The 19325-nt window shown below is 42.8% G+C and overlaps 2 protein-coding genes across 4 annotated transcripts in view; one reads left to right on the top strand and one right to left on the bottom strand.

The window, feature by feature from the left end:
• Positions 1 to 170: 170 nt before the first annotated feature.
• Positions 171 to 5390, bottom strand: LOC122415070 (4-coumarate--CoA ligase 2-like). 2 transcript variants are annotated; one of them, XM_043426895.1, is made up of 7 exons: positions 4198 to 5390; positions 3370 to 3546; positions 2863 to 3197; positions 2590 to 2736; positions 1680 to 2200; positions 1029 to 1356; positions 171 to 778 (listed from the first exon to the last, which is right to left on the bottom strand). In XM_043426895.1, the coding sequence occupies exons 1-6, from the start codon at positions 4462 to 4464 to the stop codon at positions 1031 to 1033; spliced, it is 1773 nt and encodes a 590-aa protein (XP_043282830.1). In that variant the 5' UTR covers positions 4465 to 5390; the 3' UTR covers positions 171 to 778; positions 1029 to 1030. The 2 variants fall into 2 exon arrangements, with proteins under 2 accessions (XP_043282830.1, XP_043282829.1); XM_043426894.1 differs by having other exon boundaries at positions 171 to 762; positions 4198 to 5379.
• Positions 5391 to 6103: 713 nt separating this feature from the next.
• Positions 6104 to 19325, top strand: part of LOC122414844 (uncharacterized) — a 63188-nt gene continuing 49966 nt past the window's right edge. For both annotated transcript variants that reach the window (XM_043426446.1, XM_043426445.1), the window contains exon 1: positions 6104 to 7263. In XM_043426446.1, coding sequence (XP_043282381.1) covers positions 7185 to 7263 — 79 coding nt within the window. In that variant the 5' untranslated portion in view covers positions 6104 to 7184. The remainder of the gene's footprint in view (positions 7264 to 19325) is intronic.

Genomic DNA, 19325 nt, shown 5'->3' with positions numbered 1-19325 from the left:
CTGATCGTCAGTTTCCTAGTAAATATTTCATTTGATAATAAACCATAATTTTTTGTTTTCACACGTACTAGCAGTTTATTAAAGAATGTGATCTCGCAAAATAAAGGTCCAATTTTAAGGTTATTTTCTCACATTTACCGGAATCATGCTGATGACTAACCATTTCAGTATTCTTATTAAAGAAATCACTGAGTAGATTTTTTTATTTTTTCTCATAGAGTGTATTTTACATAATAATTCGAATTTAAGTGATTACAAAAGATAATTTGTTTTAAACATTCTGTTTTTATATATATGTATATGAACACAGGGAGAAGTTGTTAGTACATTTTGATCCCTTAATTGTGACCGACTCTGACCGATGCTAACGATAAGCCTTTCAGACCCTTTCTGGCCTCTACCATTTTCAATGCTCAATAAAAATCTAAAAATTTTCATATTTGAATGTACAAGAGCTTGATAACTCAGACTCTCTTGTTCCAGTATAGCTGGCAACGAGCTGTCGCACTGAGTGTCTAAACTGCCTTACTCAATTCCTGAAAAATTTTATAAAAATATTGTTTACCACTCATCTGGCAAGCATCGTCCTACCAAATTATTTTACATATTCAGATAGTCGTCGGAGATCGTTCCAATAGGCCAGTGAGCCCTTTGATCTCCGTGGTCAGAGTCTCCTTCAAATTCATTGGAACCATAAGCTCATCAAGGGACTCGGAAGAACTGGATGAACAAATGCTGTCTCGGAAGTCAATCAGGAAGCCACTAAAAACACAAAGGACTGGTTTTATGCTTTGCAGATCTGTACGTAATCTGTTTGTGTTACGGACTGTTAGCACTTTCATTATTTATGTTTCCAATGAAAAATGTTCTTCGGTACTTTTGAATGGGAGTTTAAAAAAACACCAATTTTAAATGGGAATCAAAATTGATTGTGGATAAAATAAAGAAACAGCATTCGAGGTCTTCATAAAAAATCACAGAAAATTCAAGGTACGCAGTCTTTAGAGTTACAACAAGAAACTAAATACCATCACATTTTCTCGAGTTCTCGTCGAAGTATTTTTCCTGCTGGATTTTTCGGTATTTTATCAACAAATTGAACATGGCCAAGGTGTTTATACTTGGCTAAACGTTCGGCAATCCAATTTTTTATTTCTTCAGGATTCAAATGGACTCCCTTTTTCGTTACGACGAACGCTTTCGGTACTTCGCCATATTTCTCGTGAGGGACTCCTATAACGGCGGCTTCTGCCACTTTCTCGTGTCCCTGAATCAAATCCTCGATCTCTGCTGGCGCGACTTGGTAGCCCTGAACTTTTATCAGTTCTTTAAGTCTGCCCCGTATGTAAAGGTAACCTGAATCCATTCATTCAAAACAACTATTTTTATTGAATTCTACTGACGCAGGACAATTTCATAAATTCCATTTTTGTCTTAAACCTCGATTTAAATTTAAATAAAAAATAGGAACTCGATATTCAGTCAAAAAGTCTTTAAATCTGCTAAAATCGTCGAGAATCAAGATTCTCGTGTAAGCAACTTCCATAGAAATTTTTGACGAAAAGTTATGAAATAATCTTGAAAAATGTGCAAAGTACTTGCAGAATTGGAATAATGACAATAGTTCCAGGTGATTATCAATTGGAAATGAACTTGAAAGGGGAAATAAATGATTTTACCACTTTTATCTACACTGCCCAAGTCCCCAGTTTTCAACCAATCTCCTTCCATGCACTGGGCAGTGGCATCAGGATTGTTGTAATACCCTTTCATGACTTGTGGTCCTCTGACATAAATTTCGCCAACTTGATCGAAGCTCAAATTGTTTCCTTTGTTTTCATCATCAAAGCCAACGACGCGGATATCGGTGTTGGGAATCGGTTTACCGACTGAGACGAAAGGGGATTCCGTGGACATGGTGACGACCGGAGAACACTCGGTCAAGCCATAGCCTTGTAGGATTTTCGTATGGGATGGTGCGAGCTTGAGATATTTGGTTATTACTTCCTCGCCGATCGGAGCCGCCCCGCACACGAGTGTTTTCGTCGATTCCAAATGGCTTTTCGTCATTCTCGGATCGTTAACCATCAGCTGGATCAACGGGGGCGCCAAGTACAGCTGCGTGGGACGAGCTTCTTTGAGAACTTTGAAAAAAGCTTCGGCGCTGAACTGCGGGATGAACTGCATCTTCGCACCTACACTGTGAACATCTTCATTTAGCCCCCGATAAACTGGAGTTTTGGGGGAGAGAAAGAACGCAGAAAAATCGACGGGAAAATCGCCTTCGGCTTGGTCCCAAACCGAACTCGAATTAACTGTCATTATGGGCACGTTGCTTCAAACGAATTCTCGATTTTCCAAAGCACCAAATAATAACGCGATAACAGCTCTGGACTCGATAATCGACTCAACCACAGTAATCTGAGACTTTTGTATCGCCGTGAATAGAAATAGCAACATCGCTTAGAGATAAACTGTCAAAGTGCCGTCAAACGCTTTTCAATACTGCAGTGCTTTGTACGCCTCGTAATCAGTTTGAAAAATCAGGCCCAATTTACGCATTTCTGAAAAGGTGGCAAACGTTCTTACGTCATGCTCAAATTGAGGTTGACGATCAATCCGTAAATGTGATACAGCGGCAAAATAATTGGAATGTTTTCTTGCCAGTTGGCCGTTGCTGCTGTCGAGAGTGCTACGCCTTTGACTGACAATTGCTTCAAGTTCGCCACGACGTTTCTACGAATTATAAATGAATTATTAGCAAGGAAGATCGATAAGTTTTAAGCAAAAGTATTAGGATAGATTTTGGTAGGAAAAATCATTTGTTTTGTCCAGTTTATCGAAGGGTCGTTGCTTTCGAACCTGTGAGACAATTCGACTATTTTTGGGAGTCCGGTGCTCCCGCTGGAAAGAGGAAGCAGCATAGAATCCTCTGGCTCGGTGCCCGTTTTTTCGCCTGTTTTTTCAAACTCCTCAACGTCTTCTCTCGTCAAGTCGCCAAATTTAATCGCACCTTCCGGTACCTCGCCGCTGCCATCCTCGACGACGATGATCGGCAACTTGACTTCGCGATTGCCCTCCACGCTCGTCGCGACGGTCGCATATTTCGAGGGCGTCGTTACGACGGCCGAGGCATTGGCATTTTTCAGCTGGATTCCTATCTCGTAAGCGGTGAACGCTGTACTCATGGGAACCAACTGAGGAAATGGATTTTTTTCATTGAGTTTCGTTATGCCGGATTTTCCGGTGTTATTCACGAGAAAAATATTTAATAAAATTACATTTTCAATGGTAAGGACTACGGGACGGGAGGATTTTATTTCTTTTCTAATTCAAGGAGCTTTAGGAACGATCACTTAACAAATTTACCCGAATTCCTGCTTCGCTCGCCCCGAAAACTACAATCGCGTATTCCGGCACGTTCGGCAATACGACCGCGACCGTATCGCCCGGGTTGAGATTGCACTTCCGGAGAGATGTCGCTAATCTTCCGGAGGCTTTTCTCAGCTGAGCGTACGTGTAACTCCGTCCAGTAACGATGCAAACCTGTTTTCCAAAAACAACAAGGCAGCAAAAGCTCAAACAATGTTAAACCATCGATCAAATTTTCAATTCTTTATTCATGTATTTTGATTTTTAAAAGAAAATCATTTTTTTTCAGCAATTCCTTCACTAAAGTTAATCACGAAGTTAAGGAGTTTCAGTACAAAAGTCAAAATATTAAGAAATTGATGAAATTTGGTGATAATGTTCTTCAACATCAAGTGCGAAAATTCAAATTTTTTCAAAATTTTCTTCTACTTAGTTATCGAGTAATTACGCATTAAAGCAGATTTCTCATGCCCGGAATGTATACCTATATATATGGAAACGCTATGCTTATACACGTAAACTTTAGTGATCAATTACTCGATAACTGTGTAGAAGAAAAATCTTAAAAAATTTGTGTCGTCAAATTTGGCACTAAAGAATATGTTCACCAAATTTTATAAAATTCTGAACTTTTTGAATTTTTTAATTTTTTTAGCATGGATTAGCATGGCAACATTGTATCGCCTGTACCGAAACTCCTTAAGACGAAAGTCATAATCACAAAAATGACGCAAAAAAATTAAAGTTCTGGGCGCTAGCTCAAAAAGTTTGTGGCGAATCGTTTTTTATCAGCTCAACAATCGGTCATCGGTCGAAAAATTTTACCGCAGCAGTCTTGTCGGCCCATTTATCGAGGTTTTGCCAAACATAATCGTGCAAATGGGCGCCGGTCGCACAGTCGACGTCGTCGTGCAAACTTCGATAAACGTTGTTGGGATCAACGTTCGCTTTTGTCGATGAATTTCTAGCACTCGAGGCACAAAGGATTCTGCGATTGCGCACATAAAGTTTGACGTTCGACCGAGTTATTTTCCTCTGGAAAAAAACAGCATTTGAGAAGCCACTGCTCAACTTGATCGAACACCGAATCATTTTTAAAATCACAATGATCTATTTTCAAGGTGTAAATAAAAATGGAGAGAATTGCGTCGTCGGAGAAATATATTATTGATTTTGAAAGGTTTCTGCTGTTCGTTGCTGCTGCGACCGCGTCAGCGATCAGCGACTGACACGGAACTGAATTATGAAAATATAAACGAGTCTCTTATGTCGACAGTATATGGGTGATTTCTTATCATTTTCATTCGTATTATCTAATCAAGTTTAAACAACGTTCAAAGCTCGATTGATTCTCTCCTAATTTGAGATTAAAAATGTTACAGGTGAATAAAAAAAATTTTTGTATTTTCACTTGTTATGTTAAGCAGGTTAAGACCAGATGATTATTGTTATACTCTTTGATTCACACGCTCTCTGACGGTCGCAGAGATTAACAAAACTACTGATGGTCTGGATGCTGTAAGGGGATAAGGACAATAAGAAACAAAACGTGATCAGAATCACTATAAACGAAATAATAAAAAGAAATATTGAAGCGACAGTGAAATAACGAGGTGCAAATATTTTTTTTGAAGGAAATGACATTTTGCAGATCGCCTTCCATAGTTTGAACAAATAACTGCATTTTTCCTGGTCAAGTGATCGGCGATTCCAGTACTGCAGATGAGTCGCTGTGAAATAAATGTGATAAGAGAGCTCGAAAACGAGCCATTCCTCGAGTGGCCTCAAGCGCGAAGGTTTGAAAGAAAAAATGTTTTGACATTCAATTTTTCGGAGATAAGGAAAAGTGCAGAGCCGTCTTGACAGCTCTGTCAGTTCCCTTGAATCGCAATTCGTCGAGAATGGGCAATTCAGGGTGGAGTCTGAGAGAAGCGAGTTGAATTATTTTAGGAATTCTAGGTTAGAATTGGTTAATTTTTGAACGACAAATATCTATGTCGTTTCACGAAAACTGAGCACTGTCAATGATGCAATATTAGAAAAGCATAAATCCTTCACTTTCACTTTGCTTTCACTTTTCGTGGCGCTGTTCAACAGCGGTCAACTCTGAAATTAATCAGTTTACTTCACTCAATCGCTCATGCAGATTCCTTCTCTCCTTTTTAACCCATTTATATCCATAAATTATTATTCAAATTCAACACTAGATGATCCAGGTAAAAATATACGGTCCCAAAGAAATCTAGAAAAAATGGTAATATTATCAGTGTGGAAGGCCCAACTCCGGTGGAAGGTTATTGCATGCTTCGCTGCCGCGATTCCAGCCTTACCCTTTGAGTAGATAAAGCAGATTCGCTCGTTGATATTCCGGAATAGAAATTTTTATAATTATTTCGCAAATACAATCGATTTTATGATCAATCAGACATGCTTCTAAGCCAGCTGCTAAGTTGTTTTTAAGTGTGACATGAAACTAAGTTTGCCTGATGTTTTATAGTCATTTGACCTTTTTTACAAATTACTAAAATCGATTTCAGCTCGTCCAATCGGTTGGTGGTTGTTCAGGTGCGTATGGTATCGTTTTAAAAAAGTTTCTTTCGTCATCGTTTCTTTTCGAAATAGCATTGAAAGTAAGCCCTCAAGGACTTTAACCCAAGACCTCAGGCTCGAGCCGAGGCCACTGGGAGTCGCCAGATGCGGTGTTCTGGGATTCATGCGGTGACGTCACGACCCCACGTCGCTGCTGCGTCCCCGGCCCAGGAGCTCGAGTGCGAACAACCTGTATGCCTATACCATACCAAACTCGGAGTATGGAGTATGGAGGCGTAGTGAGAAGGAAAGGGGCAGGAGGCATCGAGAGACGAGTTTCATTCAACAATCGGCATTCCCTCGTGGGACGTCGATGCGCGAGGAGCACGGAGAGACGTTTTGCTTCAGAAATCGTTCGAACTATTTTTCCACGATCTAATAACAAAATTAACTGCACTCGTATTATAATTGTTCCTTTGCGAATATCCCTGATGAACAATAATAATAAATTAATTATTATTCGCACTTAAATTAATGCCAGCAATCGTCGTTAAAAATTTTGGTTTACCAATTTTCGAAAAGTAAAAACGTACAATAACATCGAAAAAATTTTTGAGACGAAATACATGCGTAAATTTAAACGCCGATTTAAATTTTCATCGCCAAAGGAATAAACCTCCCTCCCCTAAAAAGGATTGCGGAGTTCCTGAAATTTTTTATTTTTGTTTGTCAACAAAATCACGAATAAGAACAAATGTGACGAAGTTGGTTAATATCCCGAAGGAATTATTCGACCGCGCCTCAACACGCTGACCGTTTTAGTGGCGCCTCGTGGAGCAGAGCTTAAATAAAAAGTGAAGTGGCGAAGAAGGCACGACGTAAGAGGCGCTAAAACAAGGGTTGCTCGCCCCTCCCCGTGCTCCTCTTTCTTCGTCCAATCGTGCCGTGCCTCCTCGTTCCGTGTGTTGTCCGCTTCGACGCATTTTATTTTTCATGACACGCCGGGGAATCGCGAAGAGCGCAGTGGCTAACAGGACAGTTAGGTCCGCGCAAGCACAGTCGCTCCCACGTGGTCGGTGAGCACGGCTACGAAAAACATTCGGAATCTCATTCCCGCGACAAATACAAACATTCATTTGACTCTCCGTGTGTGCACAGTTTATTTATTTTTTCGAGTGTTTTCTCTCCCGACCAATTCAAAGGTCGATTTCTTTGAACTTTACGGTACTTCAAAACTTATTGTGTTGTTTTCGTTACAATTATTGAGTGCTCTGTTCGGAACAATGGAAAAGTGTCAATCGATTAAAATGAAGTGGATCTTTCTCATCGTTGCGTTTATCGCCGCCAACATCGACTGTCAAAGTAAGTAATTTTCTCGTTTTCTCAAGGTTTCTTTTCTGTTTACCAGTTTTTCTCCGAACCCTTCCGACTTCGACGCGTCGACAGATTCCCAGAATAATTCCACTCCCGATTTTTAACACCGAAAAGTGGCTTTTTCGTTCCTACGAATCATTGCGTTCGTCGGTTTTTTCCTGCGACATGCGGCGTCCTACTCGAACTATTTATTTTCACAAAAATTAAACTTTCTAGCGCTCGTCCTCGTCTCCTCCATTATTTACAAAGATTATTATAGATTCTCCGTACTCACTCGACCCGGATGTTCCATCGAATTATAAGGCATTGTCTCTCTTCGAAAGTGCCCGTTTATCTCGATAATCGATGAAACAAAAATTCCCACGCAATCCCGGAGAAATTTCGCGAAAGTATCGACGTTCCATTCCTCGACCAAATTTAGCGACTCGAACGAATAACGAAATAACGAATAAAGTGCGAAAAATATTTCGATGCATATTTCATTCGATTTTTCCCAAAATACACGAAAAATTATAAAACCACGCGAAATTTATCGCGAGTAATTTTTCAACTGATATCGAGTGCGGAACGAAATATTGGAAAAATATTTCAATGACACAGAATTGAAACAGCCTAGCCCAGAAAAAAAGTCTTCAGCTCGTCTTCGTAGTTTCCGCCATTGATCAAACAGCGGGATACTTCCAAGATTAATATGCGCGTATTCTATAGAAAATATCGAAGAAATGGAAGTTCGGAGGCGCTCGGGAACCCTTTCGTCGCGTTTCGCGTGCACCCAGGGCTCTCTAGTGTCGTTAAATCTTGCCGAGCCCCGCGATAAGAAAGACGTCCCTCCCCGAAGTATACAGTTTTTTGTATTAAAATAAAAACTATCTCACGATAAAGGAGCACGAGGAGGAGGATACGCGGCGAGGCAAGAAATAGGGAGAAACTTCCAGAAGAAGAATAAGTTTTAATCACGATAATGGAAGACTCGCTTTTCTCCTGTACATAAATATACACTACGACCGCATTATTTTACTCGCGCAATCGCGTAAGAAACTTCTTCATAATATCGCATATTCCCCATCGTTTAAATCCTCTTTCCCGATAACCATGAACCATCTAATTGCAACTAGCTTCTGCGCCCCTTTAATCGCGATAAGAAATCGTGTATTTAAAAACTTCTTAGACTCTCTCGTGGCGTCGGAATTCATTATTCCGAATGAGGAACGACCGTAAATATTCAAGTCTACGAATACTGGAGTATTAAATTTTTCAAAAGTTGATAAATTTATCAATTTTTATTCTCAATATCTCCGTTTCTTTTTCTTTAATTCTGCCATTTTTCAAAACACTCTCGTTTCTCTTGAAATATTTATTCTTAAAACTTTCAGAATATTGACATTGACATTTCTTTTTCGACTATTTATTATGGAAATTATCGAAATAATTTGGCTATTTTTTCCCAAAAAGCGATTGCTACGTTGCGAGTTGAAAAACTTCGATATTTATTTCCCAAGCTGAGTCACAAGTTGACCAGTGAAATCCTCCACTTTTGCATAAATATAATTTCACGAAACTGCTTTGTCAAAGTGACTCGAACGCCGTTTCACGTAGAATTATCTTTTTTTTTCTTTTTTTTTTTCTTCCCCCTGTAAAACGATAAATGATGAAATTTGAATGCACAAAGAAACGGTTGACAGTGAGAATGAGAGTGAGCCCTCGAGGCTTTTCCGAGGAAAGTTGTAATTCTGAAAGGTTACCGGGGATCGTTGAAAGAAGCTCGAAAAAATAGTCTGCGATCGCGACGAGGTTTTCCGGCGTCCGTTCATTCTTCCCCAGGCTTTTTTTCGTTGAGGCTGAGAAGCGGGATGTTTTCTCCGGAGTTTGTTTCGCTCGTCGGTCCCGCTCGTGGAGGGGGGCTCGGCGCGAGGGGGGCGACGAATTTGTAAGGAGCTCCGAACGAGATAAGGTCGAGGTGGGAGCGCAGCGAGGATCTGCGAACTCGAAAGTATCGTTTTAAGGCGGTCGCACACTGAGAGAGCGAAAGGTCGAAGGCGAGGGAAGAAAGGAAGCTTATTTGTCGGAGGAAAAAAGGCGTAACCCCAACGAATCCTCGGCCAAATTACGTCCTCGTCGCTGCGGAAAGCGATTGTCCGGAAAATGCTGCATGCCTGTTGACGTTAGCCTCGATGACGACAATGAGATGAAAATCGACGAACTCCTGGAATGCACCGGGAAAAAAAGGAGCGAGAGAGAGAGCGGGCGCGTAATCCGCTGTACTTTCTCATCCCGTCTCCGCGTCCATTCACGCGCGAGGAAAATTCCTCGCATTATTTTCTCGCACGCACACCAGCCCCGGTATTCGGATTCCTGGTTAATTTGACGGTTCATTTCGTCCGCTGACGTGGACGAGCGCAGGACTTTTCTGGCGATCTCACTCTTTTTGGCTGCTTCTCGCGCCTCGTGCCGGAAAAACTCGGCGCTACAGGATCGCGAGAACTTTGGTGACGTCGGGGAGAAAAAAAACTCGGGCGACTTTTGTCAGCCAGCGTTGAGCTCTCGCTGTTCCGTAACGATTCCATCGTCGTCTCAGTTCCTGCCGCTTTTTATCTTCCGTTCGAGAAACCTCGGAGGTCGATAATTCGCGTGAGTAATCTGCAAATACCTCGAGGCCTTTCTCACTCTCGTTTCTATCGCGGCAGCATATATTCGCAGCTCGTGAGTCAGACACTCGCCATTCCGGAACTCAATACGTTTGGATCTCTGTCGATAAACATCGCGCTGCGAGCAGGCTGCTCGTGAGAATGCTCGTTCGCACTTCCGGTTCCTAGTCCGAGCTCCGTCTCGAGGAATCTTTCGCTTCTCGAGTAACGGACGGAAGGCCTCTTCGCTTGGCATCGACGACGTCGGTGGGAAAAGCTTTCTCGATCTACGACCTCGAATCAGAGCTTTCCCAGCGATCGATCAAGCCGCGTTTTCCAACACGTTTTCGTCTGCGACAAAAATTCCAATTTTTTAAACCATTTTCATGCGCATTTTCCTTCCACACGGACCTATAGAGACCCGAAAAGACTGCGAAATTCTGTATTTTTAGGGAGTTTTTAAAAAAACGCTTCTAAAGAATAAGAATATCACTGCAACCTGCCTGAAATATAGGATCTCGCATTATTTTCGGCTTTCATAGGTTCACGGGGAAGGAAAATGTATATGAAAACGCTGAGAAAATTGGACGATCGGACCTGGCTCGTGAAGCATGCACAAACGAGTATTTCTCAGAGGAAAAAAATGTTTTTCCACTTTTGAAATACCCTCGAAACCCTACCGAAAAGTTGGATAGGGGAAAAAGGATTTTATCGATTTTCTAAAGCAGCAGGAGCCCTCCTTAATGCGCACGTGATTGAAGCGGGCAATAAAAACGAGGCGATCGAACGCCAGTTATTTTTATGAGGCTCCCAGAGTCTTTTTACACCTGCAGCAGAGAGAGTCTCGTATTCATCGGCGCATCGCGCGGCTCGCCTCGTCCGCACAGAACCGTACAGAGCGAAGCAGGTAACACGCGTATCGCGTGAGTCGCGATAAAACTGCTGCCGGCCGGAAACGAGCCGAGGCCCGCCAGAGAATATTGTCAGGTCCGCAGCGTACGCCGCGGAAAGAAATTCTTCCGAGACTCAACTGGGCGCGAAGTTGAAAAACCGAAAGTGCTTCGGAGTCGAATTTCAAGAAAAAAATGGTCTTTTCGTTGGAGCGTCGCTCGTGCTGATTTGAGTTTGGGGAATTTCAATCTTTCTGCTGGCCGAGGGGCCCGCAGCACTCGAAAGATGTTGACACTCTTGCGCAACGCCGAGAAAAATGGCGAGGGGAAAGAAGACACCCGAAAGCAGAGATCGCAGCCTCCGTGGACCGGCGTCGCTCGAGTTCGATCGCGATGACCTTTTAGAAAGCACGAGTTTTTGCGCTCCCCCGCCCCGATAAATTTAGCGCTCGCGGATCGGCTCGCGAAAACTTGGAAACTCTCTGGAGCGGAGCGATTTAGAAAAAGCTGAGAAAGCCAGCGGCCGGGGGGACTGGGAACTCACGAAATCGCTTCGGCTCTTCAAAAGCGTGAGGAACGCGAGGAAATGGGTGGAAGGGAAAGATCCGGCGGTGAGTGGGAGATCGGCACGCGCTTGGAATCACACCTGAGAGGATTCTCAGCCCGAGAATCCTCCCGGAGCTGCTCTCACCTCGCCGAATCACTTCGGCTACATTTTATTTCCACATTTAATCCGGTGCCCAGCTCCTGAGAAACGTTCGTCATCGCGAGAACCGCCGAGTCATCGGTTTCGCATTGAATTTTACGAGCTTTGATTTCCGCTCAAGATTATCGAGAATCTTCCCGATCAACCGATCCCCCGAAGTGTTTATTTCACCGTTTCGTTCTCGGCCGCTCGATGCGCGTGAAGGAACAACAATCGACGGATATTTTCTCCGCTTTTATATTTGCTCCTCGGAATCTCGCCAACTGAGCCATCAAAACGAGCATTTTTGTTTCTATTAAATCGCTCTTTACACTGCCATGAAAGTCTCATCTCCGGAGATTTGTCACTGGATTGTCGTAGCATCGAGGCCTTTTCCTCAGATTCCAACCAAATAAGATTAAAGCGAGGAGGAGGAGCTCGGCTCTCCGTGAGCTAAGTAGTAGATTCAACCGATTTTCATTTCACACTCAATTTCATTCCAAGCGTAGAATGCGCCACGAGGGTAAGAACGATGGACGGAGAAATCCTTGCGCAAGATTTTCCTTCGAATTATCTCTTCCGTAGAGTGCGTCTCATTGTGACCTTCGAACCACAAAAAAATCGCGCAGACTCGATTTTTCACGAGAAACTTTGCCAAGGGAGCAAAAAATAGCAGATATTTAGCAGCTGGTTGTGTATTATTCTTAAAAACATAGAACAAAATTTGGCAATGTTCAATTGAACCCGTGTGGACGCGACACTGGTGCAAATTTGCACCCACGAAAGTGTCTAGAACTCAAAATTCCTTTCTTCAATTTCGCCATTATTCTATAATGAAACTTGATTTCTCAATTTTTTAAATAATTCTAATCGATTACCAAGGAATTGTTACTCCTAAAAAGTCTCGTTTCGTAAAAAGATTAATTTCGTACATTCATGGACGAAATAAAAACGTTTTGAAAAGTCCAAGTGCACAAATTAATTATTCAAAAATATTACCAAATGCACAAAGTATTTATCAAATTTCACAATATATTTAGATACTGATTTGAGGGTTACGTGACGAAATTGGGGTTGCTCTAACGTCATATTTTGTTGCTACGAAAATAATTGTATATCGAAGAATCTCCGTGATGATGTTACATTCCAGCAAAAAATAGAGGCTACAAATAAGAAACTTTGTGCTCCGAAGAATAAAAATTCTCCGAACAAGAGATTTGGTTTCACTCGTTTAGTTTATTCACACAAACAAAAGTTCAGCGATTCGGATAAATGAACTATTTTTATTCTTATCGCAGCGCGGATGTTCGTTAGATTTTTGTTTTCAGTGTACGAAAATGTGCAGCGCTTACTCCAATTAAAATGAGTAAACGAAAAAATGTTCGTATATAGGAAAGCGAGCGTTGACGAAACGTTGAGGCCCAAGAAGATTTTTCAGCTCGCAAAATCGTTGAATCATTTCTAATCCTTGGCAGGTGAGAATAACGCGACGAGTGGCAATTTACTAAAGCATTTAGTCATTTTAAATATCTTCATAATCGCGTGGCTTCTCATCGGCGAGAGAGCGAATTAATTATGATTCACAATAACTCGCACCGGTGCGAGCGTTTTTTTCTCTTCCTCTCGCACACTGGCAATCTCACTTTTTTTCTTCCTATTCACCGTTCTCTTTTTCTCCCACGTGCGTGATGCCAGCCGCCAACGTAATCGTCCTCTTTGCCTTTTTCCGTCATTGCATCAAGGCGCGTGTATAAATAAATTTGCAACTGGGACAAGTTTGTCACCTTGAGTGTAATTAATCCGCGGTTGCACAACGAGCGATAAATATATTGAGCGAATGTTAATGAAAAATGCGACTGTTTCGATCGATATTGTTTCTCAAATCTGCGCTAATTGCGGACACGAATCGAGCGCGTTCGCTCTCCAACTTTCCCGTGCTTTCGGAGCGCCTGCGCCGCTGCTCTTTCGACATCGCGCGTTCGATGATCGTTTGAATCTTTCGAGGCGATTACAGAACGCGAATAACTCCGATACGCTCAATTAACGAACGAACTTTTGAGCCGACTTTTCGGATTATTTTCTCACGATTCTTGCGTCAGTGTCGTACGAAAAATAAACATTTGTGCGCGACACACTTGAGCACGCTAACGACTTCTCGTTACGATTTTGTAGCCCGAGCATTTTTTCCCATTTTCTAAATATAATTTTTCCATTTCTCCTCCCCTTCGCGTTGCCCTGCGCCGCACTTTGTCCCGCATTTGAAGATCGTTATCGCGCATCAGCTCTGCCGTGAACTTCCGGTCGTGAAATCTCCGGAGGAGATCAAAGTTCCCGGCGCCCCATCGCCGAGACTCGGCCGGCTCGGAGATTTTTCTAATCTCCCAGAAGCATCTTCCTTCTTGACCTCCCACTGGTACATATATACACATTTTTTCTTTTCTCTCGACAGCGAGAAAAAGGGGGCGTGTAAAATCACTTTGGGCTTTCGTCGCCCCAGCTTTGGGGCCAAACTGCTCGTCGTTCGGAAGTTTATTTATCCGAAAATCATCGTTCCACCAAACCGTAAGAGCGTGTTTTCATCTTTTTTTACACTTCGATTTTGAAAAGAAAGAAAAACGGAGGAAAATCGCGCGGGGGGGGGGGGGGAGATGATCGGGGAGCGTTTTTTGAGCAAACACGTGCCGAAAAGCTTATTTTCTTAACTCACTTCTTCCATTAACCACTCAACATATTTTCTTCAACGTGGTCATTTCTCGCTTTCGTTTTAAACTCCACTTTCATGACGTACCTTCCGCTTTTTTTGTATTTACATACTCGCAGCGTGGTCAGGCGCCCCGGGAATGAAAATAAATTCCGATGCTTTGTACGAGCTCGCCGCGCCGCAATCCTATTAATAGAGGCTGTCATAATTCGAAAAAACATGCGCCGATACATCAGCCCCCGAGATCCGGCGAGCCTCCCGAGTTGGAAACTTTCTTTACGCGGCGGGCGCTTATCTCGCTCTTTCTTCCGGCGTTGCACACTCGAGGAGATCGTCCCCCTCGACTGCTGATCCCTCGCGAATCGGAGGCTGATTTCGCACCGCGGCGAGCACCACCGAAACATTAGCGTCGGGGAAGAGAGCGGAATCGCACACACTCGAATAATCAGCACGGCAGAAATGCTCGAGAGAGATTCGCGCACTGACGATCGAGTGCGTTTGCATTTATTTTCGACGATTCGCGCGATAAATCATAAGCACGAAAAAGCCCGCTTTCGCTGTTTTTAAACCCGCGATATCCGCGCGCGCCAGCGCGCGGAGATTTTCGTTCTCGAGTGCCACAAAAAATAGAGTGCGCCGCGAGGAGCGTTTTTTTCGTTCATCAAAACTTACGAGCGCCACTGGAGCGGCAATTTTTCATGAAATTATCACAAAATTCGAAGTCTCTGCCCACGTCGCAACAGAACACGAACCGAGACAATTTATCTCCGCAAAATTCAGCTCCGCCGCCGAGAACGAACCGCGAGACTCGGAATGGACAGGGAATGAGAGAAAGTAAAATTCGCTATGGAAAAAATGCTCTCGAGGCTAATGGGCTTCCGCTTTTGGCCGCAGTCCTAATGGACCCTCGGACATTCCGTGTCCTGTTCGAGCGCCACCCACCAGGCGAAGACGATGCAATTTTCGTTTCGCTTTTTCCCTCCTTTTGCGCCGAGCGCTTGCTTCCTGTCAAACGTCCCATTGCACGATCAAACGAATCATCGTTTTCTCTCCTTTGATCTGCGCCGGAGGGAGGCGCGCGCCGAAACGCGATGATTAACGAGAGACTCATTCGCTGCTCGGCCTCGCACGCCGCGCTCCAACTTTCAGTCTCGACGATTCGAAAACAAAGCATTTATTTTTAAGCCGCGAACGTGCCGCGTCGGGAGAAAAACGCCCGCACCGTTTTCCTGACGAGCCACCAAAAATCCTTCGTAGATCAAACTCGAACGGGAGAAAATCGAAAATCATGCCCCACCGCGGCTCCGGCCACTGGAGAGAACGGCAGGTGGTTCACGTCCGAGGCAAAAATTCTTCTTCCTCGTTCAAAGTCCGACGCTCGCCGCACCCCAAATTAAAAGAAACACACTCTCGAGAGAGCCTCCCCGTGGAACGTGACCACGTGGCCAATGCACTCCCGCACCCCTCGGCCGACTCGACTTGACCCTTTGGCAAGTGTCTCATCCTCAATCGAGAAACCAATCCGGCGCGTGCCGGATCCTCCGACACTGCATGGGTCCACAGATGCCCAAGGAAAACAGAGTTGCGAACGTAACTCCTGGCGCCTTGGAATTTCGAATTTTTCACTTTAAGGTACACGGAGATATAAAATAGTAAGAATTACTATGCTGCCATGGTATTTTGGGGTTCTATGTCGCCCATTTAGAAGCTTTTTACCAAAAATATTGTCATTTCCGAGTCAATTCTGAATGAAAATTTTTTAATTGCGTATTTTTTGCTGTGACAAAGGTTTAAACTGTGCTATTTATTCCTAACATGATTCACCAAGTAAACGTTGTAAAATTTATGTTGACTCGACGATGACAAGTATAAATATTATGCCGTTTTCATATACTTAGTACTGTTTTCACAATTGAAATTTTTACAGTTGAACGTAGTAAAATTTGAGGAGCTCGAACACAAGCATCGATCATACGCCAAAGTGTTTAGAAATTTACTATGGTAAATAACAGAATTTCATTCGCGATTGTACGATAATATACATGCGTACCGATGTATTTATTTTGACACCACTCATCAATTTTCATCGAGTCGCCTCACAAAAAATTACTACGTATGTTCGTAAGAATTAATAAATATTAACGATATAGAAGCCTACTTCTATGGCACCATAGTAGTTTTTAGTGAAACTTTCTCTCCGTGTGTAGATCGTGCCCGAATGATCGATTTTTACTCCCTAATCAATGATATTATCACTGTAAATTATTTTCATTTTTTAAACTTATTTTTCCTCGTTCCCGAAGACGCCCGAATCGATCGACTCGATCGATTCTGCAACAGATTTTCGTTCGTACTTTTCGCACAATATGGTTCGACGCGTGCGTCCTTTCATTGTAGCAAAAAGCGATCGAGTGTACAGTTTCGAAAGGGCTTTTAAGAGTGAAAAAATTGATGGGCCATCTGTCGAGCTCGCACGACCGAGAATCGATACAAAACTCCCATTAGCGGAAGTGCGCCTTTTTTTCCGCCTCCCACTATATCTCGCACCTTGCTCTGGCGCAACACACGCGTCCTGCGTGCCGATCGAGCACTGCTCGCCCGCGCGATCCAGGGCTCGTGCGCTCATGAGCTGCTTCTTCACGCAACAGCTCCGGCGCGCACGACTCCTTTTTATTTCGATACAGACGCAACTTTGTAGTACTTCGGAAGCAAAAAAAGCAGGCGGATGAGGAAGTGAGCCCCCGCACTCGATGCGGCTTGTGATCAATAGACCACCGTCGAGGGGGCGGCCTCGCAGGCAGATGCTGCGATTCCAATCGAACGATCATCCGATCGGAACCCATGGAAACCTCTCACGGATATCTTACAAAAACGATGACGAAATTAAAACTTCGATTCTTTTCACAAAAGCCAACAACTTTGATCGTCCCGATCCCACAAATTTGTAGCTTTCGTTCAAATTCTCTGTAATTACGATGAAAAAAAGGCTCGATATTTTTGGAAATATTTTTCCCTCTCGTTGTCTCGAAATTTCGGAATCCTCGACGATTGAAATCTCGAAGGATAACTGCTGAAAATTGTTTCCTTTCCCCCCGCCCCAGTCGTCCCTCGACTGCACGGTCGTCGATGATCGATTGAAATCTCAGCGTGGAAAGATCAATCGACAAAAAAGAAGAATTTTATCCGCGAGCATGAAATAATTAGTCGTCGAGAACGGGAAAAAAGTCGGACAAAAAGTGTGCTCGATTCTGGTGAATTCGTTCGAAAATGTACGCTCTCCGAGCGAGATTTATACCTTAAAGGAATAGTTGCGAGGAGACTGGCACGCTAATTGTGGTCTTGGCTGGCAAGACACACGGCGAGTCAACAAGCGAACGAGAAGCGACTGCTCGTTACACGCGATCCGGTGAACCTCTTGGGAGGCGTTCGCAGTAGCGGAATTTCGTTCGCACCCTCGCCAACTTCTATAGCTACGAATAACTTCATATACTTTAGTGGAGCGTGCGGCGCATCGGCGTTGGTACATGGCGATTCTCGCAGCTCGGGCCCTTCCAAATGCAGAAATTCTCCGTCGTTTTCTCAATTCTTTAAAAGAAACCAGCAGTTCATCCTCGAACCTTTGGCAAAACTTGACAATTTTTCTCAGTTTCTCTTCGCGCTCCGAACATTCGATATTTTGTTGAGCCAACTGCAAGCCTTCCTGACAACGAACCATCATCAATCTCGAGACCACCGAACACATTAGTCGCGAGTACTTTGAGTCTGTACCGATTTCCTGGGTCTGAGAGATCGAACGATATCCCTCTCGGAGTCTGTTTTAAACTCGGAAAATTATGCCACGTAGATACCGACGCGACAGTTCAAAGTGAAAATCCTTGTATTTGGGGAATCGTGAGTTTGGGCGGGAAAAATTTGGAAAAGGCGAATGTTGTTGCGTTATTGATCCCTGTCATTTAACGAGAGTGGATCACGAAATCAAAATAATCAGAATTTGATCAAATTTGGTCATAACATTCTTAGACATCAAGTATACAAACACAATTTTTTTCAAATTTTTTTACCACATGGTTACCGCGAATAATTGAGCGTTAAATCGAACTTCTTCTGCACGAGATGTAAAACTGATGTATAAAACTCTATGCTTGTACACGTGAACTTTAGTGTTCAATTACTCGAGAGTTATGTGGTAGAAAAATTTAAAAAATGTATATTTTGTCTTATACATTTTAAAAGAATGCATTTACCAAATTTGATTAATTGTCATTTTGAAATTCTTAATATTTTTAGCATGGTTTAGCATGGCAATATTGTATCGTCGCGATTCACCCTCCTTAAAGTAGTTCGGCCGTTCTATGACTAGTCAACTTCACAACTACTTTTATGTTGATTAAATTCAAGTCTAAATTATTAATAAAATAATCAAACACTTGCATTGAGAATATTTTTATCACAAGAATAAAATAAAATGCTTTAAGAATATCATAAAAGATAAAATTAATGCTTCAACTTGACTAGATAATGATCGAGTCGCGGTATCAATGACACTTGAAATACACGTGACCTAGGCAACATTTTTATTGTGCGAAAGAAAGTTTAATGTCACCGAGAAAAAGGAATGATCGATTCGTTAAAAAAAGCGAAGCTATACTAGACGAATGAGAGCACGTGAGTCAGTCTGGAAAATAAATTTGATGAAATTCCCGCGATTCCCGAATTCGTCCGAAGTTCGTTCAGCCGTTGCCAGAGCAGTCCAACGTAATGACTGACATCGGTTTCCGAGGCGTCAAAAACTAAAGTTTTTTCATGCGTTCTTTCTTAAAAGCTCCGTAAGCAAATGCTTTTTAAAATTTTCTTCACTTTTTCGAAGCACCGTACAACTTTTTCACATTTAACATTATTGTGACTTCTCCCATAGGATAGGGTGTTGAAAGCTCGAAATTGTAAATGACCTAATCCGAAATTTTGCCCCTTAAGAGGCCCCGGAACCGTACTTATCGTCACCAGGGGACCTTAAACTAGTTATACGGCAAAAAAAAGTGGACCTCGTACTTTATCGAAGAGCCGAACTACTTTAATAACCGTAAAAGTGTTTGAGTTTTTTTTCCCCAATTGACAGTGGGACTCCACGCTCAATTAGCAGGTTTGATGGC

This window comes from Venturia canescens, chromosome 8, assembly GCF_019457755.1.
Source record: "Venturia canescens isolate UGA chromosome 8, ASM1945775v1, whole genome shotgun sequence".
Classification (NCBI taxonomy): Eukaryota; Metazoa; Arthropoda; class Insecta; order Hymenoptera; family Ichneumonidae; genus Venturia; species Venturia canescens.
This window is presented reverse-complemented; position numbering and strand designations above follow the sequence as displayed.

Excerpts from the sequence above, each read along its gene's own strand:
- LOC122415070 (XM_043426895.1), bottom strand. The coding sequence starts at position 4,464 with ATGATTCGGTGTTCGATCAAGTTGAGCAGTGGCTTCTCAAATGCTGTT. Across the intron at positions 2,737-2,862 it reads ATAGTCGAATTGTCTCACAG|AAACGTCGTGGCGAACTTGA; the intron begins GTTCGAAAGCAA and ends TATAATTCGTAG. Across the intron at positions 2,201-2,589 it reads AACCTCAATTTGAGCATGAC|TGTAGGTGCGAAGATGCAGT; the intron begins GTAAGAACGTTT and ends AGATGTTCACAG.